Genomic DNA, 25,348 nt, shown 5'->3' with positions numbered 1-25,348 from the left:
AAAGTCTATGTTTAAATAAGACCCTTGCACATAGCACTCGAAACTTCAATTTCATGCTCGTTTTTATGTGAACTGTTCCACATTTCCACTCTAGATTGTTTGTTCCTCCTCTGGTCTTTGCATTGAGGCCAGTGCTTGCCTTGGCACAGCCTGGGCACACAAGCAGTAGTGCAAACACAAGTGAGGAGACACAGAAGCCTGAGGCTGGAGTGGGGAGAAATCCCCTTGACTGTGAAACCCCACCTTGAGCCACACAGGTCATTGGATTCTGTGACTTCTGTGACTTCTCAAAAATCCAAGCCAAACCAAAACACCACATTCCTTAATTTTCCACCCCATATTTAAAATTTAAACAACTATTCAAAATATTAGCATACTGTTCCTTTTGACAGAATTCCTTCAGAGTAACACAATAGAAAAATATATCCTTAAATGCCTTGGGAGGTTGTTGTAAACTCCATCTCTATAAGTGTGAATGTAGTAGTACATCAGACCACACTCATAGAAAATGTTTCTTCAGTTTGACTTTTAAGAAACTATTGCAAGAAGTTTATTTGTACTTGTGTATTCAGCTCTGAAATTGCCACTTTGTTGCAAAAAGATTTTTCTGAGTGAGTTCACTGCGAGCACATATTATAAAGTTGGTTGTTTGAAAGACATCCAGAAGACAAGGGGAATATATTTGCTGGGAAATAAATGTACCTAATAAAAAAGTTCCTGCCTTACCTTACTGATCCTGTAATGATAATTAGCAGGAAGCACGCACGAGCATGTGCCAAACACCGATCATCACTGCACAAACCATTCCAGAGGGCTGGCTCTATCGGCAGGCTGCGGATGTGCACTGCTTTGCAGAATTAAAGACAAGCAATCAAATATCATGTTGCTCAAATGTAATTGCTACTACAGCAGTACTGGGTGTTATGGGCAATGCCAATTCCTTGAGCTATGAGACCTCCTTGAACACATCCATTTTTGAAATATCTAGATGAAAGAGTTTTCAAAAGATTTGTCATCCTGGTCCAAGTGAGCAAATGCTGATGCAAAGCAGTGATGCTTGTTGTGAACGGACTTTTTCATGTCCATGGAAGAGGCTGCTGCAACAACTGGATGCAGTTGTTCATACGGAAGAGGAACACAGGAGGGAGATGGGTCCATCCTTTGTTTGCAATTTGTTCTACTGTCTGCAAGGTTCCTGTAGGGCTACTAAGTTCTGTTGGTATATTTATGATTTTATTTTTACCTCCTTGATGTTTGCAACTCTCACTCAGCCACAAAAGTTAAGAGGATATGTTAGCTAAAGACATGTTCTGCTCTCAGTTCTGTTGTGCAAGTATAAATACATCAATGATATTATTGCACACATTCAGCACAAGAAATGCAAGAATGAAGCCATAGCACTCAATATTCAGTCATCATAATTCAAATACAACCACATATGAACAAAAGATACATTTTAAAGAGGAAAGTGCCTTCTATGAACAAGGAAAGCTGTTTCTGAGAAATACCAAATGTGTTAAAACCATTGACTTTTCTGCCCAAAGATGCCATTTTTCTGCATATTATTCACAGTCACAAAAAATAACATTAATTATCTTTATCTTCTCTGGATTGCAGCCAATTTGATTAATATATTCTTTAGTTAAATAAAAACTGGCATACTTCTTCTCACAATGTTCTTTCACCACCCAGTGTGTCAGAATACCATACACTGCACTGAGGGACATGGACTTATGGGATATAAAAACCAGAAGGAAGAAGCTTTCATGTCTGCTTCATTCAAACCATATTGTGGCAATAGAAACCAGGTTTTATCACTCCTGCAGCCATGACGATTCCCCACAAGAAAAAGAGATTCATTGCTAGAGAATCTTTCCACGCTGAAGAAATCTCCACTCTCCTAGTTAAGGGATCTTATGGCTAATGTGACAATTAGAAGGGATAAATCAGACCAGGATTTCCACCATGAGGTACAGATCCATAAGGCACGTCCTCAAGACCTTTTGCCTTCAGCAGCACTCCAGCTATAGGCCACAAAGAAAGTGAACTTACTGCTCTGAGCAGCCATTATTTGTCAACCCAGCTTAAGTCCCACAGAATATCAGGTGATAAATGGGTCTAATAAGCTTTATTTATTCTACAAATATAAGTGTACTTTTTTTAGGGGGAAAAAAAAGTAAAAAAGGTACAGCTGCTTTTCCCAATGAGCACAAATTGATATTCAATGAAGTACATAATTTCAGAAGAGGACCCCAGTGGGCTTCTCCAGTTCCATACTGGTACTACATTTCTACAGATGATGGTAATAGCAGTATTTAGAGAAAAGGAAAATTTACATCCTAGGCATGACCGGATTTTTTATCAATTTCCCATTCTCTCAGAATGGGAAATTGATAACAAATGCATTCAATAATAACAATTGAAATTGATAACAAGTGCACAGAATACTCTGGTTTTTAGTTAGTTTTAAATATTCCATGTTTAATTCAAACTGTGATTTTCAATTTTCAGTAAAAATAAATTTTCTAATTATTTGAAATGCATTTGGTTTAGCTCAGTATTCAAATGCTACTGATAGAAAAAATCATAAGTAAAGAAGGAGAAAAATTTAAATTCTATGTATGTAAAACAATATTAAAATTGATATAATCATTTAATGGCAATCAAAGTTCTAAAGATCATTACATAAACAAGTGAATGATGTCAAAAAATGAAAAGTTGATATTTTCTATATCAAAATGACTCAAATTTAGTGGAATATATGTAAATCTATTAGCAACGGAAGTGTAAATTGAAGGCAATAAGTCAGCCAAAAGAAGCTGACCTTATGGAAAGTATTTCTTCTGAAAATGAATTGTTTAAGGTACCATAATAAATGCAAAAAGCCATTTCATGTCCATCACACCATATATGTCCCATTTCTTGGCTGTCCTTCTACATCTTCCAATTCTTTCGTCTGCATGGTTTTTTTCTAACACACCTTACAGGAGCAGACCTTAGATATCCAGGGATGTTGCTTCATGTCATCTGGAAAAGAAATGCATAATTTCTTAATGATTTATAATTTGAGGCTTAATGATTTTATAATATAAGACAATAGCTGAGACTTTGTTACTAAAATATATGTTTTTTTAGAGTCTTTTTATAGAGTAACAAACTCTATAATTTTTGTAATGGAATAAAAACTTTCAACACCCTCATATTAGCATTAAAAGGTGCAGAAATATACCTCCAGAAGACTGTTCACATTATATCTCATATATCACAGGAAGCAATATGGAACCTGAAACAGCTCAAGAGAATGTATGGCATTCCTCAAAACTCTTCTCTTGCACAGACTTCTGCTTCTTCCTTTCATTTTAAAGGAAAGTGCTCCAGTGGATCAGAAGGAAGATAATTTCTATTTTGAATTAATAGGGTTCTATGTTTCCTCTGCAAAAATAATTGTCATATTATATATATATTCTCTTAGCAGAAATAATCCTACAATAGCTGTAAACAGAAGTAATGTAATATTATATTTTAATCCTGTCAAGTTTTTTTAGAATTCCACAGAATAGCTTTTAATCACCAATTTTTATCTTCAAGATTTCTTTTAATTTGAGGTAGGGTAATATTTGCCACCTGAATTTTAAATATTACTTGCTTTAGAAACACTGCTCAGACAGGTACAACCATGCCTTTCATGACTATACAAACACTGAGAAAGTAGCACACATTATTTTTTTCCCATCTAATGAATATCTTGTAAATTTACCATATTATCTGTGACCTTTTTATCTGTATCATAGACACAGAGACATAGGCATTTTCTTGATGACTATTATGCAGTCTTCTGAGTCTACAGTTTAATTTGCTACTAAAACCAAAAGCAAACAAAAAAATTACAAATCAAACCAAAACATATGAGTCATGATTCTAGTAAACCAGAACACTGATAGGATATGACACTACATCTACTGCAGTAAAATGATGATGAATTCATCCATGCCTACACTGGAAATTCCATAGCTTCTTTCTGGAATAATTCTTGGACACTGACATTTTATACACAGTCCCTGAGCCAGCAGTGCCTGTGACCAGTGGGCTGTCCCTACATTGCATCTTCTTCCTGCTCCAGCTTCCTCACCAGCAACAGCCTCCAGCACCCCATTCCCTGGTCAGTCCTCATTTACTGCCTCCTGCTTTTCATGACTATGCAAACACAGAAAATCATTAATTTCTAGGGTGCTTTGTACCTGGAAATTTACTGAATATTTAGTTTTACATTCTGCCTGTGTTCTGATCAAAAGTCTAGAGGTGACACAATGCTGATTTTAAAAACACTCTTCAGGAATGGAACCTGGAGCTGGTACGTGAATATTTGATGCAGTAATTATAACTTGCCTGATAACAAGATAGTCACACTTTTAGTTCTATATTTTTAAGCACAGTGTGGCTAATAATACATTTTTATTTCTATTTGCTGCAGTTCTCTCTCTCACACACTATTTCTGTGCCAAGGTCTCTAAATGGGAAAAGCAATTAAGCAAGACTGTGAAAACTGCTTGGATTTTCCCTACAATCCGTTATGCACCCAGAACTACATTCTGTCCTGAAAACTGAAAAATTGAAGAGAGAAAATTTAATATGTGCAATGGTTTTGGAATGAAGGGATGAGAGAGATCATGAGCAGAAGGGACCAGGCAGAGAGTGTCTGATACTAAAGGCCATAAACAAACATGGGTTTTACCATTCACATGGTTTCTATCCAAAAGATGGAAAACACTATACTTTCCATCTACAGCTTCCAATTCAATCTTCCATTAGTGAGGCTCATTTTCCCTCTATTACCAAGTGAAGTAATAGTCTATTTCCTACTTTACTGCAATGTGTCTTTTGGGGAAAATAAGAGGGGAGAGGCATCTGTGTCTACATGGTTTCTTGTGACTTCAGCTCAAATCTATTCCTTCTTCCCACAGGAGCTGCACTTGCAGAGGTCTTAGTTTTCATATGTGGGACTGCCCCACATATGAAAGCTAAGACACCTCAAGCTGTGTTTAGTCCTGCTACAACCCTGTTAGATTTTGACTAACAAAATTCAGAGCATTTTCAATCCCCTCAGGAACCATTTCAAGCAACTCCCTTTTGGACAAGATGATCTGCATCTGGGGTGTAAATTTTCCACCACTGTTTGTACAAGAAAATTCAGGTGAATAGCTCAGACCTAGGAGCCTAACTAACAAATCCATGGACACTCACTTTCAGCTTCTTTTTCCTTAAATGTGGAAAATTTGTCTCGTAAAATGGAAAACTGCTGGGAATATTTATTTAAAGAAAGAAGCACTTTAAGGGATAGTGAATTCTTTAGGGGAGATTGATTTGACTAAAAGTCAAGTTCTACAGAAAACTGTTGCAATTCTTATCTGATTATTACTTTCAAGGCCAGAGCAGAGACAAATTTGAAAAGCCAAGGCTTTGCATGTCAAACAGGAGAAGTCCTCAGCATGTGGGGAAAAATGGCAGTGATAAACCTACTATTAGGCATTTGGGAGAGAAGCCCAGCATCTCCTCTGTGTGGGGCCTAAAATAGACAGGAGCCACTATCACAGATAATGGCAGCCTGTAGCCACATGAAGGGAGAAACTAAAATCCATTTCACTTAGACAAGAAACTGCAGTCTGATATTTACCTGTGTCCATCACTTGTGAAAAATGTTTACTGTGAATTATCCGAGAGAAAAGTGCAGGTTGAGGGGTTTCATTACCTATCTGAGAGTAGTTCAGATCACACATTAAACACAAGAAATCACAGGTAAATCTCAGATTGGTGTCTTGGGTAGTCAAATGGATTCCTGCTATTCATCTGCGTACCTGCCTCCTACACTTGCTGGAGGCCAATGTGCATAGCAGTGAAAACATGTGCAGACAAAGAAAATGTGAAAGTAAAACAAACAGAGCAAGCTTCACCAAAGATAATTTTGAAAATAAAGCTCATTCTAATGTCAAGCAAAGAGACTGCACCTTTCACCACCAAAAACCACAATGTACAGATAGATGTGTTAACGGTTGCTCTACAGCCTTCCTGAATCTGGCAGAAGTACTATTATAGCAAAAGTTGGAATTCCTTCCATGTATATTGTAAAATTTTCACCTTTTCCTCGTCAGAAGAGATGATAAAATAAATATATTTCTTAACATCACTTTTGCACTAATGACATCTTGTCAAGTCAAGCACGAGAGACTCTTTACAGATTTATTAATAGAAATGTATAAGTTTGTAAGTTTGCCCAGACTTTGAATATGTGTGAGAAAGATTCTTAACTCACAGGTTTCACCAAATGAAATGCTGACCTCCCAAGCACTCTCAGGCTCCATGATTCAAAGTTAAAGCACCTGAGAAAATCATAGCCAACTGAATGTCATATTATTGTTTCAATGTTTGCTACTAAAAGTAAATGGTAAGCTTTAAGTAAATGTATTGTGTTACCAAATCTTACCTTTCAAACAAGCACTTCTGTCAGAAGTGTCTTAATTTCTTATCACAGAATTTCATCCGCACAAGGAGCAATAAATAATTCATGTTCCTAGCTCTTTGTTGTGTGTCCCTGAACTGCACAGAGCTGGAAGGCTGACAGCTGTGTCAGGACAAGCACCAAAGATCTGACATGACAAGTGACTAACAAGTTTCTTTCAGTCTATAGTGAAAGAAGACAATGGCATAAAGTGCAAAAACGAAATCCTGAAACAAAATGAAACTGTTTCTTTCTCTTTACCTAAGTGTTTGCTATGAGCTTATTTCCGACCCATAACCTCTGGTCATTTTATAGTACTGCCCAACCCCCTTTACTCCTCACATTCGCCTGGCCATTTACGCCTGTCCACGGATCAATATGAGCAATTCTTGGAGAAATACGATGTCTCCATGACAACCAAGCCACAAATTCTCAGTGGAAAGCAGTGAGACCAGTAGTGAAATCTCCTGAGGTTTTCAGACCTATAAGACAAGATGTCTTAAAATGCAGGAATGGACAGAAACAAAAGCCAGAGTAATTCATTGTTTATTACTAGTTTAATGATGTCAGATGGACCGATTGGAACTCAGTTTTTAAGTTTGGATGCTTTATCAACATGTATTTTTGCCAGTCAATATTCACCTCCTGAAAGGCTTTTATTCCTTTCATTACTTCATATAGATATGCAGAGTGAGGAATTGAATACCTAAGTTCCCATCCAAAAAGGCACACTTTGCCAGAGAGAATTAATTTAAGGTTAAAATTAGTGTTAAATTTAAGGTACATTAATTCTCCCCTGAAGACTATAGGGCCACCTTCCTTTAATCCTTTCTCACTTCAAAACTGATCAAATCTTGGACAATCCATACTTTGGCCCATAATTGTTGTTGAAGTGTTGTACAGATGGTTTCTTAAGGAGATACTAAACATCACAGATTGTCAAACTTGGCTCCTTTCTGAGTAGATTACCTATTTCTCTCTAAATCTCATGCTGGTTTCTGCTGGACAACACTGAGTCCAAGTCTATGTGGTTTTAAAATGAATAGAAATTTACAATTCATTGGTTTCAATAATTGTAACATATACTGATGTTCATTTCTCTGGAAAAGATGAAAAGGGAATGTAGTTCAAATCAGGTATATGACAGTAGTTGAACTCCCAAGGAATCTTGGAAGAGTGGAGTGTGCTGAAATATAATCCCCCAGACATGGGTCCTATCCGGGTTCTGAGATGACTTAGGGGACCTGACATGGATTTCAGACTGCACCCTTTGACTGAAAATTAAATCTCAGCAGTGTTCCTTGGGGAAGGATCAGGGGACTGTTGGCAGCTGCCCCCTGTCAGCACAGGCTGCAAGATTTGGAAATCTCTTAACTAAGCTGACAGGCCGCAGAGACGATGAATCAAAAATATGATACACGGATCAGCACACAAAGATGCAGGAGGGTACAGAGAAACCAGATAAAACAGGAAGGAAAATACCAAGTCAAGAAAGATGTTTAACTCTTTCACTAATGAGGACTGTGTGCAGGTTATGTGTGTGCTCTATATGGGTCAAGCTCACAGTTTGCTTAAAAGATCTTGGTATTTAGTCACACAGAATGTTTTTAATCAGCTGTGACTCGATACAATTTATATTTAGTTGTTTCCTTTTGGGATTCATTTAATAAATTTCATAGATGTTCCATAATGAGAAAGATAATGAAACTACATGAAGATAAATCTTTTGGTTATCAAAAAGGATGCACTTTATGGATGTTCCTGTATTTAGCTGAATCAATGTTAAGAGTCATTAAAATGAAATAATGATTGTGAGCTGATTTAGAGGAAAGAATCAAGCTATTTAATGCCACCAATTTGCTTTCCTCCAGAGATATGGTGTTTGAGTGTCCACTGCTGCATTCAGCTGCAGTATATACAGTACTTCTAATTTTTCATAATCTCACGCTACCTTCAAAGGGTCAGACATTGTACATATATTAGGTAAGCAGTGTAGTCCAAAAGTAATTATAATGAACTAGTAGTGTCAGCTTTCTTTTTGGTCATAAAGCCTTTATCCTTTTTCAGACCTGAACTCCTGATGAAAGAGGAAAGGATAACAGCTCCACACTGTGACCCCTGGAGGTGACCATTAATTTGACATTGCAGCTGCTAAAAAGGAAACAGCATTACAATCTGCTTTTTTTACAGACCCAAAAGCTCTGTCAGATTTATCACTTGATACTTGGTGGTTGTCTTTAAATGCCTCTCACCTGGACTCTCAGACTCTTCCAAGACACATCTGTCAGATGTATCCTCCACATCTTGGAAGTTTGCCGACTTGGAGCACTTGTCATGCTTCAGCACACTGACTGGAACAATAAGAATAAAGCACAGGGAGAAATGTAATGTATGCAGAAATCAACACTTCCTGGTTTTCTGCAGAGCCTTCAATGCTGAAGACATAATTTGTAAACACAAATAATAGATTGAAAAAAAACCCCAGAAACACAAACTACTTATATGCAACCATATGACAGCTGAAAAATCTAGAGACAAGGATGTGTGCAGGCTGAAGTTTGAGGCATCTTCTTAAATGAGGTCCCTGTGAAGCAGTAAACCAGTTTTTTCTTACAGAATCCTAAAATAATAAAATAATTAAGAAGTCATAAAAAATGCCTGTCTGTTTCACCAAAGAAGCCAGTAAACAACATAAAAGCTTAATCAGATGGTTTTGTAATTACTGGAGTCATTCAGCAGGGAGAGAAATGGTGTATGTTTTAAAATGAAAATATGTTGTATACAACAAGCTGGGATGTGTAAGAAAATTACTCATAATTCCAAAATGCAGTGAAACCCAGACTGAGTTGCAGTTTAAGGATTACCAAATTTGGTTAAATGTTTTACTTAACTGCTAAAAACACTTCCATTTCTGAGCACACAAATATTTTCAGGGAAACAATTACCAGTCTATATATGACTTTTTAATTCACTTGGCTTTTGAACAAATCCCACGTAACTTTTCTTGAGGAGAAGAGAGGTGCTTCCCTTGTCAAAGTCCATTTCCCTCACTTCTGCTTAATATCTCTACATGGAGCCACAAATACAGCTTGACGTTGAAGTACAATTATAAGTAGTATATTATAGAATAATAGCACAGTAAAGACTAGATCTTGATTTTTCTGTCCTGTTAAAACTCTTAGCTGATCCTATTCCCTAAGATAATAGCACTGGCTAGAAAATACTTTCTTTTTTTGGAATATCTAGAAAACTAAGCGAAGTTCCAAACTTCTGGGGGATGGGGATACCAATGGCTATGCACAATCTCCATGTTCTTCTGTCTTCTTTTCAAAAGAGAAATTCCTTCCCTTATAAATTTTGACAGTTTTTTTTTTAGACCAAATGAATATTTGCTGAAGGATTATGTAATTTGAACACCTATTTAAATTTTCCAGGATTATGAGTGAATCAACAAGGCCTCAGGGCAGTATGCAGACGTGAGGAACTCAAAAGACACATATTCCACTTCAGTGCTCTGCGCTTTCCATGGGTTTGCAGCTATTGATCCCAGGTCACCAAAAGGTTCCATCATTCTTGACTCTTGCAACTACACAGAGTCTGTTTGAAGCAATCAGGGCTTCAATACTATTGTGGAATTAGAACCTTGAAAATGTTAAATTAAAACATAATATATAATAAAATCTATGATAGTGATATCATGCATTTTACCTGCAAAAACCAAAAAACCAGTAAATTTTGCTTAAAAGATTTGCCTTGGATAACAACAAATCAGGATGTAAAACCTTGCCCAGGTAAAGCATGAAGTGTTGACATCATAATCTGCATGGGGTGAGTTGACACTGAAGAACAATTACAATAACAAATAACAAATGTTCTTTTTCACACATAAAAAACCTATCATACGTAACGGAAGAAATGTCTTTAAAGATATCCATGTTTTTCTCTTTTAACAACAATTTAAATAATTTTTAAATATACTAAGTGAATATTCCCCCTTCAAAAGAAAAATTGGAATATACAAGGATTCATATTATATTTAAAACCAAAATAATTTTATGCCAAATTTTTAGAACACTTTTTCCTAAAACAGTTCTTCATAGAGTGGAGTCAGCTGCACTGTGCTGAGTGACAGATTGAGTCATTACAGCTGCATGAATTTAAAAGTCAGAACTCTGAAGTAGAACAATAGGAAAATTTCCAACAGAGTACCCTGTGATGAGAGAGAGAAAACAAAAAGTACAGCTATGCCTTTGGGGGGAAAGCAAAAAAATCACAAGACTTGCCTGTTTTGGTCTAATAGTAGTCACCAAAAATTCAGAATCAGCCTTTCAAAAGGAATTGTGTATTTTTACCCAGTCAAGAACTCTCAGTGAACAGAGGAGGGAAGACAATTCTACGGCACCAGAATCAGTCCCAGGTAGGAGCTGGCAGAGACTTCCCTTACTGGAAGCCTGTGCTGCAACTGACTTGCACGGGACTAAAACAAACCTGCTCAAGTGCTCTGTTCCTTCCCAGGCCATGTCAGCACAAGTCAGATAATTTCAACTGACCAGCTAGATTTTACCATACAGTACTGAACAGTGTTCTTAGCGAAGATACCAGATTCAGCTGAGAGATAATTCAGAGCATGACAAATAAAATCCAACCAGAAGCAGGTCCATACACAGATGAGGTACCTCACAAGGAAGGTGTGAAATGAACAAGAAAGAAACCAAGACAGGACAGCATGATGCTTGGACAAAGCAGGAGGATTTCCAGTTGGTGTATCTGAGTAGGTACTGCAGACATTTGAGAGGATGGAGTCATTAAGAGCGAAGAAATTAAAAAAAAAAAAAAGGAGTGACAGGCAGAGGTGATAGAGCTGAAAAATGCCAAAAAGCATGAAACATTTGCAATAACAGTTGGTCATTAGGAGCAGTTTAAAGGGAGTGGAAAGCAGGGGTGGAAAGGGTTTTCATAGGGACAGAGACAGAACTCTGGACAACTTGTGCAAAAACAGCTGGCAAGGAAGGCAGTTCAGCAAGTGTGAGTGAAAAGAGGGAAGTGCTTGTTACAGAAAACCAGGAGACAGGCTGGGATGGGGTCACTGGTGCAAGTAAGGGAAGTCTCCCTCAGCCCTGTCACCTGCTCAGAAGTACACACACCTCCCTAGGCAAAACCAAGCAAATAAACTTCACAAGACCCTGGTTTATGAAGTTACATAATAAGTGCATGCAGTGAGCAAGAAAGGGACCAAGGCAGAGACCTTCAGATCTTTCTTTTCTGAAACGTCACGTTATATGCTCAACTGGGAAAAAAAGGTTTCTTAAAAATATCATAGAAGAACAAAGGGAATTGAAAAGTTAAAAATAAGGAAAGTACAGTCTGGCCTAAATAAAGAATGAAAGTAAAAATGGCATTATATAATCAAGAAAAAAATATTTAAAAAAATCTCAGCACTAACACCTACTTTACTGCATGTTCTCTTAGGGGAATAGGGATTTATGTACAAATATCAATCGGAGAAAGAGTGCTCTGAATTGCTTATACTGAGAATGCTGATGGAATTTAAGTTATTTAAACATAAACAGTGTCATCTTTATTCAGAAGACACTCTGTCCTACTTTGGGTTTAAATGGACCTTAAAATTACTTTTGCTTCCCTCTGAAAGGTAATCTCTGTAGTCAAAGTGACATAAATAGAGTATAAATGAGCCTCAAATCTACGAGTCTTAAACAAGTTAAAAACTATTTCTGATATTATAACTCCAATAATATTTTCTTTCTATTCAGTGCAGTGTCATTTCCATTGTTACATGGACAGTAGAGATTACCTTTGTTAGCATGGAAATAAAGTAAAAGCACATATTTCATTGAAGCAAACGACCTTGAACTTAGCATATAAAGATAAATCTTCATTGCACAGGATCTTGAGAATTGTAGTATTTTTTCTGATGCTTCTTATTGAGCTCTTAGGATTTATTTACTGAACTTGATACCCATTTTCTTACATTATTGAAACAGAAAAAGTCATTAATATAGATATGGGATTTAGAATAGTAAAGCAATGTCATAAGATAGTAGCATTTAATGAAACATTTATATCTAATTTCAAAATATTTAAAACATTTCCACACAATAAAAGTAAATAATTCCCAAAAAGATACTTTTTAGTGATCAGTCTTTAAAGAGCAGCCTTTGAACAAACTGTTGAAGCTGTTCTTTGTGAACATAGCCTAATCATGAAATACAGCAACAACTCACCATGGTCATTTATTTCTACACGTTTGGCTGAAACTCTGAAAAGCCTTGTTCCACTCTGTAAATATCCTACACTAAAGTTTAAAAAACATGCTCTGCATACCAATTTTTAGAGGACAGACACACTGGAGAAAGAAGTTTGCATAACTCAGGCAAATAAAACATTTAGCATTTTCTGAGAAGATGCCTGTGTTATCGATAAGGTGGATTAGTGACTTAAAGACAGTCTGTCTGCAGGGAAAACAAGAAATTATTTGTCATTCAAAATGACTGGATAGGGCAACAAAAATTATTTTTCATTCGAAGATGTTAAGCAAGAGAGGATTCAGGTGATAAATATATTTAAGGTTCAATATGAAATACAAAACAACAACCAGAATCTAAATAAAACTGCATGGAAAAAAGAAAAGCTGTAAAGGAAAACAAAATGGTGGGGTTTTTTTTTCATTTTTGTAAATGGATAAAACAATTGTGCTGCAATGTCAGTCCTGAGATCTTTGGCTTCTAAAGGCACTTACTGTATTATACCGAAGAAGCTTCCTAGAGCAATAAATGCTTTGAGTACTATTTTAAAAGCACACTTCATAGATATCATAAAAATATAATGAAAACTTTAAGAACAGCCATATTTGCTGAGACTAAAAATTATCAGTTTAAGTGTCCAACAACCATAAAAAATTACTTTATCAGAAATTTCTCCTAAAGTCCAATCTGACACTCAAGGAATTACAAAGAAATTTTTTCCACTCCTGTAAGAACTCACAGTAGATATCTGTTTCACAAATTTCTTCAGTTTTTCCTTAAATGTGGAATTTTTGCATCCTTTACATCCTACACCCTAACTCACTTTGACATGGCAAACTCCATAGTTTTCTCCCACAGGAAGGCACCTCATTTTGTCTGTCTGCCTATTCCCTGTTGGTTTAATGTGCAACTTCTTGTTTGAGAAAAGGCACAGGTAGGAGCCCAGCACACTTTCTCCACAGCCCCTGTGGCTGAAATCCTTTGTTTTCTCTCTTTTCCAGACTGATGGTTCCTAGTCTACTCTGCTTTCTCCACGTATTTCCAGCCAAAGGGAAATAAAAGGGCAAGATTATTTCACAAATATTACAAGAAAAGCAGAGCACATTCATGAGCTACCAAGAGAACTATCAGCAGAAGCTCTGCAGAGCCAGAGACAAGGGAGCAGCAGAAACGGAGGTGGCACCACGCAGATGGAGCTCCCAGCCCGCCCAGCAGGGTCCCAGCAGGCAGGAGTCTGCCTGGGTGGGGCTGGGCCCCTGGTGGCAAAGCTCAAGGATCACTCAGGTTTTCCAGGTGACACACCCCAGTGTGGTGCTTGCCTTTGTTGTCACATCAGGAATGCTGTTGACTCATGCTGAGCTTGTGATCCAGATTCTTTCCTGAGAAATTGTTATCTTGCTTTTTCTTCCACAACCTGTCTCCTTCCAGAAGATTAATCCTACCTCAATCTAGATGCCTGTCCTCATCCTTATTGAATTGAACCATATTTTCTTCCTAGGCCACTTCTCAGGCTCTACAAACCAAAAATTCATTTTACTGACAGAAGACGTAAGATGCTGGTCATTTCATAAATTTTAGTGTAATTTGAAAAAATCTGCACAAATGTATGTAGTTGTCATTTAATTGAGAATGGCTGGTTGTTATCTTCTGATGATTAAATATCACATTGGCCCAGTTTCCATTACATTTTAATTAAAAAAAAAAAAAGGAAGAATATATTAACCTAGAGAAACACATTATTATTCTGAAGTGAATGCTGCAGTACATGGAAGTTGAAATAAGCCAGAAATAACCAGCCAAACTGGAAGGTCCTGTAACTTGAATCCATTACAATGAATGCAGAAATAGGACCTGATGGCAGAGCTCAGTTTGCAGAACAACCAACCCACGTTCCTGGGAAGCCTGAGCTGGCTTTTGCACCTCAAAGGCACCTGCAAACAGAGCTTGTGCCACTCGCCAAGTGAATGGCTACTAAAGAACATTTTTCCTTCTGTATGTGAGAAAGATTTTAATATATCAAAAAAACCCCTCAAAAGTCCATTTTCATCTTTCCCTATGTCTGTGAGGGCAGCATTCCTCCAAACAGAAAAATTGAAATTTTCAGCGATTCTTTTCCCAATATACCTTGAAGTTTTATTCACCCAGAGGGACTTCTCTACTTCTCTCAACTAAAATATAATGGCATGTAACAAATTATGCTCTCAAAGGACATCCCATTTTTGTTTCATTAGTGCAATGAAACATTCACTCAATTTTAAAGCAGTTGTCTTGATCTTAGTTGTGATTTATAGCAGATTCTGTCCATGTATTCTGTGTAGTATATATTATAAAACACCTAACTAGTTAAATTTGTCTCTGTGGGTTCTGCTGCAAGAAATAAAATACTTTCCCATAAAATTCCACACAGCATCTACTGCACAGCTCTGAAGCACAAGCTTCTGTAAAACTTAGGAGTATTTTAAAAAGGAAAATGCAACCCCAAACTGCCTTTTATCAATTCTTCTATTGTTATATGCTGCTTCTTCTTCTCAATGTCCTCTCTGGATAGAAAGTCTAAATTTCTCTTTTTTAATTTCCCTAAGTGTGTCATTTAATCAAACATGATGTAAGACTGAATTATTTGATCAACATTGTTTATCCCTCTCTCATTTTTTTTCCCAACCAGTAATTGGGAGACAATAGGGAAGAAAAAATGGTTACAGAAATAGTAACGAAAGCCAAAACCTGATAGTTACTAGATAATCAGCCTCTTTATTAATTAAAGTATATAGTGTTTCCTCACCTATCCAAATTTCTTAAAATATCACAGAGTAGACTGAGACAGAAGGGACCCACAAGGGTCATCAAGTCCAACTCCTGGCCCTGCACAGCACCACGCCCAAGAATCCCACCCTGTGTCTGACAGCATTATTCAAACTCCTCTTACGCTGTTTGGGGCTGCGCCCACTTCCCTGGGGAGTCTGTTCCTGTGCCTGCTGGCCACCAACCCCCAAGGATGAAGAATGTTTTTCTAGAGAAATACAGCAAAATTCGCCCTGGTTTCTGTACTTTAGACCAATAGTGCTGCAGAGCACACAGCGCAGATGTGAATCCTAGCACAGTGTTAGTAGCACCTACAAAACCAACAAAGAAATACTTCCTATTTTTAAAATTGCATGCTTGACAACATTGACATTATTATTTTCATGATAGTAGATTGATTTGATGTTCAAATATAAAATCATTAATCAGGAAGCTTGCAGAGGATTCTAGTTTAGTTCCTTTCTACACAGAAATTCTTGCTAAAGTTTGCATCAATTTGCTTTTAAAAACAAAACTAAATGAATGTGAACAGCACAGTTATGACACTGACACATCCTTGTGCATGAGTGTTAGAGCTTTTATAGTTTTCCCATCTCTCGATCAAAGCTGTCCAAATAGCTTAATCCATAGAAAAAAAAAATACACAGAGCCTCTTTATTAACCTCTTCTGGTCAGATTATTGTTATTCTTTTGCATTATGGCCTTGGAGATGTATTACCGATAGGGAGGTAAAGCCAACTGCAGCACAGCATGACTCTGCTGAATGGCTGCTGTAGGAAAGTGGAAGTACTTATTTCCAAGACATTTCTGTGATGCTCCCTACTGTTAAAATGTTATCTGACTTTAAAAGATTTTCAGTTCAATTGTAAGCAATAAGTAAACTCAAGCAGTACAGAACCGTATACTGAAGAGTTTCACTAGCTGGTCAAACAGGCATTATTCCAAGAAACTAATGTTGTATAGGACTGCTTCCTGGTGGCTGAGACCTCTGATTGGCAAAAGACAGTGGACTTTTCAGTCAGCAAGCTAGTTACCCATGGATGTGGCTCAAGGCTGACACACAGATTGACTGGTTCACACTAATTTACTTCACACAGATTCCATTTATCTCCTAGAAGATCCCCTGGCAGCAGCTTATAATGGCATATCCTAGGATGCCTGCCTGCATGAGTTTTTAAAGCGGCAGAGCTTGATGAATCTAAGTCCAGAAACAGTTCACAGATTGAGGACTAGGTGCAATCAAAAAACATCAAGTAGCACAGCTGGGACTTGCTAGCTTGCTTGACTGGTTTGAGCAGCTGAGCATTAACTACGCTTGCTTTCCTGCTGGCAGCCCTGTGTCACTAGGACAAATCGGAGCACTACCCAACAGAGGAGGAGAAAAGAGAAGGAAAAAAGAGAGGAGGAAAGGAAAAAAAAAAGAGGGAAAGGAAAGGAAAGGAAAGGAAAGGAAAGGAAAGGAAAGGAAAGGAAAGGAAAGGAAAGGAAAGGAAAGGAAAGGAAAGGAAAGGAAAGGAAAGGAAAGGAAAGGAAGGAAAGGAAAGGAAAGGAAAGGAAAGGAAAGGAAAGGAAAGGAAAGGAAAGGAAAGGAAAGGAAAGGAAAGGAAAGGAAAGGAAAGGAAAGGAAAGGAAAGGAAAGGAAAGGAAAGGAAAGGAAAGGAAAGGAAAGGAAAGGAAAGGAAAGGAAAGGAAAGGAAAGGGAAAGGAAAGGAAAGGAAAGGAAAGGAAAGGAAAAGGAAAGGAAAGGAAAAGGAAAGGAAAGGAAAGGAAAGGAAAGGAAAGGAAAGGAAAGGAAAGGAAGGAAAGGAAAGAAAGGAAAGGAAAGGAAAGGAAAGGAAAGGAAAGGAAAGGAAAGGAAAGGAAAGGAAAGGAAAGGAAAGGAAAGGAAAGGAAAGGAAAGGAAAGGAAAGGAAAGGAAAGGAAAGGAAAGGAAAGGAACACAGATTATTGCATTGCATGGCTACTATTTACAGATGCAGAAATAACTAATTAGAAGATTTAATCTCTTTCCAAACCTGGGATTATTAAAGTAAACAATGCACTATTACAAAACAAAGCATGTTTTGAGGCTGTAAATTCGGAAAATTTTCTTTTGGTCATTGTGTCAGTTCCTAGTAAAAAGACCTGAATGAAACTAAAGCTCTTCTCATTTCTTTCTTATTGAAAACAAAATATATTCAATATACAATCAATGTACATTGAAAAATAGTTACCAATATAGTTGATTATTCATTACAGCAATGTGAGCTACATGTCAGTGCATTGCCTTGCCCCCATGGAGAACAACAGACTTCAGTAAATGCAAGTTTGTAAGCAGTATTTTCAAAAATACTAAAAATAAAAGGACTAAAAATACAGTCTTACACTCTAGCTCTCCAAACTCAGATAGGGCCTATTCTAAAAGGCCTATTCTAAAAGGAAGCAAAAATTAATATTATCCGAGAACAACATTTGACAGCAAATGTATTGTGAGAGATCCAAAGCACATTTAGTACTTAGAAGGTTAAAGACTCAGCTGTAGTGCTAGTTGATGAAAAAGTAGGATTAAGGCTTTAGTATGAGTCTTGACATGATCATGTTGTCTGCCTGCTGTCTTAAGCTTTGAAAAACAGCTGGGATCATCTTCTTATAAGCTCCAACTCAAAGATGTTTAAGCAGTTCCAAATCCAATTAAACAGAGGTAAATATAAGGAAGGGCCCTACTGAGCCAAATAATCTTATTTTTTTAATGAAAACCAGCATAATTGCAGGTTACACAACTCCTTAATCTCACTTTAAACCTAACAGACTGCTGCCTTACAGTGCACATGGCAAGTCCAGTTAACCCAAGCATTCTGTAGTGGTGCACTTAATTTTTGATCATTATCCTTTATGATGTTACTTGTAATCCTAAAAGCCTATGATTGTGTCCAGATATTTGGCAAGGATTGTACCTGGATATACAGGGATTCCTCTTCTAGGAGTAATGGATTAATTGGATAGCACCGTATGACTAGTAGATGGTTTGCAGTGAAACTGCTGCGCAGTTTTTAATTTGTGAACTCCACTTCCTTCTCCTTCTGTGCCCATCCTTTAAACAAATTGCCTTTTTGAACATTAGCAGTGTTGCTGGAGTAGCCTATCTATTCTCACCCCTAAGGTGACAATGGATTAGCAATAACACTGCCCTTTGGAGTGGGCTGCTTACTAAAATCCTCTTCATAAAAATTAATGGAAGATACGGAAATGGTATTTTTCACAGGGAATTGCATATTCAATTTAAAAGTAGCTATCTTATGAACATGACCCAATCAGAGTATGATTACTTAAAGGCTTAGAGCATTAGACCCTTTATTTTCCATAGAGTAAAAAGATTTTTGAAGTGATCATACTGTACCAAGGTATGTATTTCTTACATTAATACATTTAATACCCTAAAAGCAAAAAACACACATAGGTAATCCTTCTACTTTGTCCTATAAATATGTACAAGGACATTCTCCAAGGATGAAAAGGCAAAATCTCATCAGGGACTACTTCAAATACAAGCTCCTCATGTCGGTAAGAGCAAGAAGGAAATTTAAATGATGAGGAGCGGACTGTTTGCAGTAGTTGTGTTACATTATGCATGATTCTTGGCTGCACAGGATTTAATTAATGATTTCCAGTTACATGGCTAAGATTTGTAGTGAATTAGTGTTTAGGGCAGCAAACTAACATCTCACACCTTAATTTTGTGGTTTTTCCCAAACACCAGTTATTAGTTGCTGTCCCCTTTGTCATTTTGTAGCTGGAAATCAGTTTTGTATATATGGGCAATAATTCTGTGCTCTGTTACAGAAACATGAGTTTAGATTAATTTCAAGGCAGTTATTCTCCTGATGCAACTTAGAACAAAATCTGGACTTACGATTCTCTGAATTAATGAGCAATATCTATTGCTATGTGTAAATATCAGAAAGGTGCTTGTTAAACTGTCAGGTGATACATAGTTATATTGGTAATGAATGTGGATCATCTACTGCAGTTACCACAAAGTAGACAGGTTTGGGAAACAGGCTGTCCACTTTCAGCACTACTACATGTATCTCCAGAAAATTAATATGGCACTCCCTCAAATGAATAGATAAGCAAGAATCTGTTAATGGGTAAAAGATGACTGCTGCCAAATACTGTACCTTCACCTACACTCACCCCTATTCTTCAGGCCATCAGCAAGACCTACCTGTAAATGAACAAAAGAGCCTGGAGCCTCCCCTTTGAGACAGGTAATAAAGAGGCAAGACAGAACCACAGGCACTTCCAAGAGGCTGGACATCTAAGGAGGTGACTGACAACTGCCTCTGTGCTCCAGAGGCTATGTGAGACCACATGTGCAAAGAACTAAAAAGCATGGGTCCAAAAAGGGCAGCTGATCTGCCTTGCCAGGTAAGACATTGTACAAAATCACATTCTTATTGGAGTTAGAGACCATGGTGGGATAAAGAGCCAAGGAGTAATAAAAGTGTGAGCTTTTCCTTGAGCTCTTTGATGCATCCAAGGGTCATGTATATGTGAGGAAGAAATTACCTCGATGGAGAAGTGGCAGGATATTTTAAAATGTCAAACTTACTTCACTTTGCTTAGATAAGGTTGGTCTAATGTAACAAGAAGATGCTGTTATTTGTCAATGCTACCAAACTGAAAACCTGTAATCAGTTTCCGTATTGCTCACTTTCAGTGTAGGACTCAAGCCTCCAGAGGTTAAAAAAAAAAAAAAAAAAGAGAGAGAAGAAGAAGAAAATCTTTCTTTAGGTTCTTTTTTCACTTGTTTTTTAAGTGTTAGCCTTTTTCGGTGTTGAGCCTTTATTCCTCAGGAAGAATAATTTCCATATAGCAATAATTTCATGCTATTACTTCGCCATATGACTGGGACTTTTGGGAAAGAAACACACAAGATACCACAAGATTTACCATAAAATGATGAGTGTTGGTGAAACATTACATTCACTGACAACATTTATAGTAACATAGTAGCCAAATCACTAATTAGAATTTGTTTTTTCATTAGAGTCTGATCATTAGTTAGTTCTGAAAATAAAAATTTCTATTGCTTTTCTTATTACACCTTGTCAAAATTATCTGGAATATCTTTATTTAGGTACTCTGGAACTTAAATCTACCAGGGTGTTTATTCGTGCACATCTATATTCCAATTCACACATAGAAAAGGTAGGTACACACTGACTATTGGGAAATTATCCAATCCTCCACATGAAATTCCATATGGAAGTGTCTTACCAGTCTGCTGCAGATACTTCAAATTGTATTGCTGGAATTCTTCTCTTTTACTGGTTGATTTGTTTCTGTTTCTATTTCCTTTCAACTACCAACTTGTCTGCACATTCAGAGGTGAATCAAAGGACAGTCATATATATCCTTGTTCATATGGAAGGATAAAAACAAATTTAGTGTTTCAGGATACAAAACTGCCAGTTCAGGAGATCACTGAAGGTTGCACTCCAGCTTGTAAGATGAGTGAAGTGGAAATGCCAAAAGGGCTCCTGCACAAAAAAGGTACAAATGTGCAGCAGGACCTTGACTGCAGTTTCCAAAGCACTGTGCAATGGCTGTAGCATAATTAACAGAAAGCACAGCAGTCTTGTAAAATAAATCACAGAATGCTCACTCCCTTCTTCACCTCTGTGTTGACTAGGTGCACTTTTATAAAAAGCAATAGAGCTGCTCTTGATTTAGCACAATCTGAGTTTGGCCAAGGTGACCGAGATGAAGCAAGCAGTGTAGAAATTCCAATGGATATGTGAAAAGGATTAGAACAGATACTGTAAAAATAAGATGACTTTCCATACGTACATTCAGAAGAACAGAAGACAAGTTTACTTATGACTGGCACTCAGGAATCTGCTTAATCTTTCCCAAAATAACCCAAGTAAATTCTGAACTTCAAAATACAGCTTCAGACGTCTTATTCCATTGATTTGAGACTGCGCAGCTGTAGCAGTGCATCTGCTTTCAATTGTTAATTAAATGCACAGAGCCCACTGAAACTCACAGGCACCCAGTCTTTGCACACCTTTTATCACAAATGACAAATGCAGGTGAACCTCTAGCCATAAACTGCTCCCACAGCCCAAAGCTTTTTCCAAAGGAGAATAGCCTACCTCTGGCAAGAGAGCTCCACATTTTTACATTGCTACAGAATTGCAAGAACTCTTGTGGCAGTCTGTGAAAAAATACCTACAGTGCATGCGGCCTGTTGGACTTCCAGAGGGTGCAAACAGATCTACAGCTGTGTAAGGCATTAGTACCTAGGAGTATTAACTTATAGACACTATTTTCCCTAGAAAACATGAAAGGCTAAAAAGAGATTTAAATAATTCTTACAGTGGGAAATAATAAATTCAGTATTAAAAAATTGGGATCAGCAGTATTTACACCATACTTTATTGTTATAAAAAACATTACCTCTATCTACCTGACACTTATAGTTGCATACACAGCTGCCACTTCAGTTTCCATTCCCAGGGAATTACTCATTCAGAGCTAAAGGAAAGTGAAAATGTGGTTTAGAAGAACAAATTACTTGATTTGTTTCAGCCCATGAAGATAGCTACAGAATGTAAATGAATAGGTAGGGCTCACTTTCCTTCTTGTCTTTTATTTTATTCTACCAATGTCACCTTCTAAAAAGCAGATTTTTTTATTGGTTTCTGTGAGACTGCACCCTCTTTTGGATACATATTTCTTTTCTTTACTTTTGATTTTTAGGGAGCTTCACTTGCCACTCAATGTAAAGACGGTAGAGGGGTTGTCCTTTCTCTTTGTTCGTTTGGTTGGTACTTGTAAAGACAGATCAATCTCTGCCCAGTTAAATGTTTATTGAAAGAGGAAGATGAAATTTATTTTTTCATTAATTGGTAAGTACTGTTTTCTATGTATTTTTCTGTTCATTATATATCTGTAAGTATTACTGTTGAGTTGCTCTTCCCTTTTAACTAGTAGTATTACTTTCTTTCATCAAGCAATTTGATGGCATTCTCCACATTTCTTAAACCTAAATTCTAGAACACTTGAAGTGTTTTTAGGACACTACGAAATCTAGATTTGGTTCCTTCTGTACAAATCTCCTGAAAATTATCTTTAATGGACATGTAGTGTTCACAATATGCATACAGAAGAATGATGAACGACAGAATGAAAATGCCTTTTTTCACTTTCTAAAGTACACTTAGATATGTGCCAAAGCATTTCCCAAATGTTAAGACAGTGTTTGTGAAACAAACTACTGTGAATATTTATTGCACCATGATTTTTTCTGTTTTGTTTTGCATGATAATAAAGGCCAGAGTAGGACCCAGGGTTAACTCCCATATGGCAGCACATGGCCATGTTTCTAGAAGATTCAGAGGGAACCCTGAGAACTCTTCACACAGCTCACCTGTACTAAAAATAGGTTACTTGTTTGGGAGCACAGTGTGTAGGTAGACACAAACAAATATGATATATAAAACTACAGAATATCTGCAAGGTACAGATATTACTTATGAACAAGAGAAATTCTTCACTTCAGTCAAAGGGCTAAACTCTGCATTTCATTAATACCTAATGGCTTTAACTTTCAGTTTAAAACAACCCAACCATAAAAACCCTAAATGTGTCATTGAGACAGTAAGGAGTACAAGACTGTTCTTAAAGCTAATTAATTTGTTAAAAGAACTACTGCACCCTGTTACAACTCTCCCCACAACAAGCAGACTTTCAGCTTAACATAGTTAGAAGAAAACACTTCATTCCAGCCGAATGTTATGCACACCTTGACATCTTACTGGTATACATTTTTTCTCTCCTACTAGAAATATCAAAAGAGGAGGGTTGATAACCTTACTGAATACTAATGAGTGACAGAGCTGCATTTACAAAGGTGATTGACTACAGGTATTTGAAATACTAGAAATACAGTATTTGCAACAATTCGAGTAGCTACACAAATACAGATGTTCAGGGGTTTTTAATATAATTTTATCACTACTTTTTCATAGCAATTTTCTTCATTAATATGCATATGATCGGTCATATTTAAGATAGGTACAAATACTATTATTTAAAGAATTTATGTTACAGCAACATATAAGAAACCATAAACTTATGACAGTAAAACTAGAGGAAATCCATTTCTATGAAAGCTGTATATTTGTAATACATTGTTGAAGTATATATTGCATTAATACTTCACTGTGCTTCTAAGCGTTAATATAGGTTATTTGTTTATTACTACATCAAGGTTATTCATCATATGCAGTGTCAGAAAGCACAAGCTGACATCTCATATTGTCTGCTTCAAGGGCAAGACCAATGTGACCTTTGGCTCCTTCTTTTAAAAAGGATGAAATCATTCCAGAGGGATAATGCTGAACTGCACAGCTCCCTTTAAGAATCAATCTGCCATTTATGGTTTCCAATTTTCCATACTGTAGTATGGCTTGTTAAGATCTCATGGCTAATTTTCTCTTCAAGGTTTAGTGTTCTGAAATTCCCCAAATATCTTTCTTACTGCAATGTCAGTTATGCTTCCTATTTTAATCATCACAGAATTAAAATTTCAGATCATCAGTTCTTTTTAATTTTGCTAGGGTGCTTCTGGATTCTGTTTGGACTAAAATCATGCTGGCCTGTGAATTCTTAGATCTAGATCACACCTTGAATCAAAAAATATCTTAGACTCAATGTTTTTCCTCTCCACATTCTATTAGAATCCCTAAGAAAAAGTCTTCATATTTATTGACTTTTTTTGCTTTACCATGCTTCTAAGCTCTTCTATATTCAACTGACACAGGTATGCAACTGATGGTAGAAGATAAAGTTACCAGTGAAAATACATCAGAAATAGAAACGGTTCATAGGTAACTGTGCAAAAATATGGGAGTGATAAACATGAGAGGTCATCTGTTAACTATGGAGCTCTGCCTTCAGCTGCCTCTGTACCACACCAGGGGAAAGCAGATGCACAATCAAATCATGAGCTAGATGTGAAGCTACGTGTGTTATTTCACAAGGATGGCAAGGTGCCTCCATGATCTTGAAACAGACATATTTGCTCAGGCAACACTTCCAACTTCATCAACCTCAAAGTGAGTACATTTTTTGGAGAGAGAGAGATGAGATTAACATGTATTGGTAATTTTATTATCTGTGCGTGATACTGATTTCACTATAAAATTCAGCCAAGGAGAATGCAGCATTCTTTGACCTAGCTGATAAAAGGTCAGAAAGCAATTTTGAATAATAAATGAGACCTGCTGACCTCATGACCCAAGTCTGGCAGGGTCAGCAGCAGCCCTCTCACCAGATGCTGATGGCAGATATACAAACGCAGACAGCTCACCTAATGAGCTTTCCGGATAAAGGTTTTAGATCCAGTGACATTTAAGTGCTATGCAGTATATAAAATAAACTTACAAATAATCTGTGCCATAAAAAATTAAAGTGATATTTACAGTGAGGTGCAATATGACATACTTTGTAATCTTCACTACAATAATCATTTTACTGCTTCTCCTAGGTGGCCATTAACCAGAAAATATAATACCTGACTAACATTTCCTCTAAGGTCTTTTCACGCTTGTATGGCTCTCATTCAGTGGATGTACTTCGAAAAGACAGACTTTGATAGTACATTTTCTTGGCACCACATTCAATAAAAGTCAACAAAAATTACTTTTAAGACAAGTTTGAATTTATTTTATTTAAATTCAAACCAACATATTTCTTCCTAGTGAGTAAAAGACAGGCTTATGGTATTTAAAGACCAAGA

General features: G+C 36.9%; 1 protein-coding gene across 1 annotated transcript in view; it reads right to left on the bottom strand.

Moving 5' to 3' along the window:
• Window positions 1-2,971: 2,971 nt before the first annotated feature.
• Window positions 2,972-25,348, bottom strand: part of WDR72 (WD repeat domain 72) — a gene marked incomplete at both ends in the record, with an annotated part of 91,807 nt that continues 69,430 nt past the window's right edge. The window contains 2 exons of the mRNA XM_084213467.1: window positions 2,972-3,027; window positions 8,746-8,844. Of these exons, the coding sequence (XP_084069593.1) occupies window positions 2,972-3,027; window positions 8,746-8,844 (155 nt within the window). The remainder of the gene's footprint in view (window positions 3,028-8,745; window positions 8,845-25,348) is intronic.

This window comes from Fringilla coelebs (assembly GCF_963513975.1).
Source record: "Fringilla coelebs genome assembly, chromosome: 12".
NCBI lineage: Eukaryota > Metazoa > Chordata > Aves > Passeriformes > Fringillidae > Fringilla > Fringilla coelebs.
The sequence above is the reverse complement of the archived record's forward strand: the minus strand, read 5'-3'. Positions and strand labels throughout refer to the sequence as shown.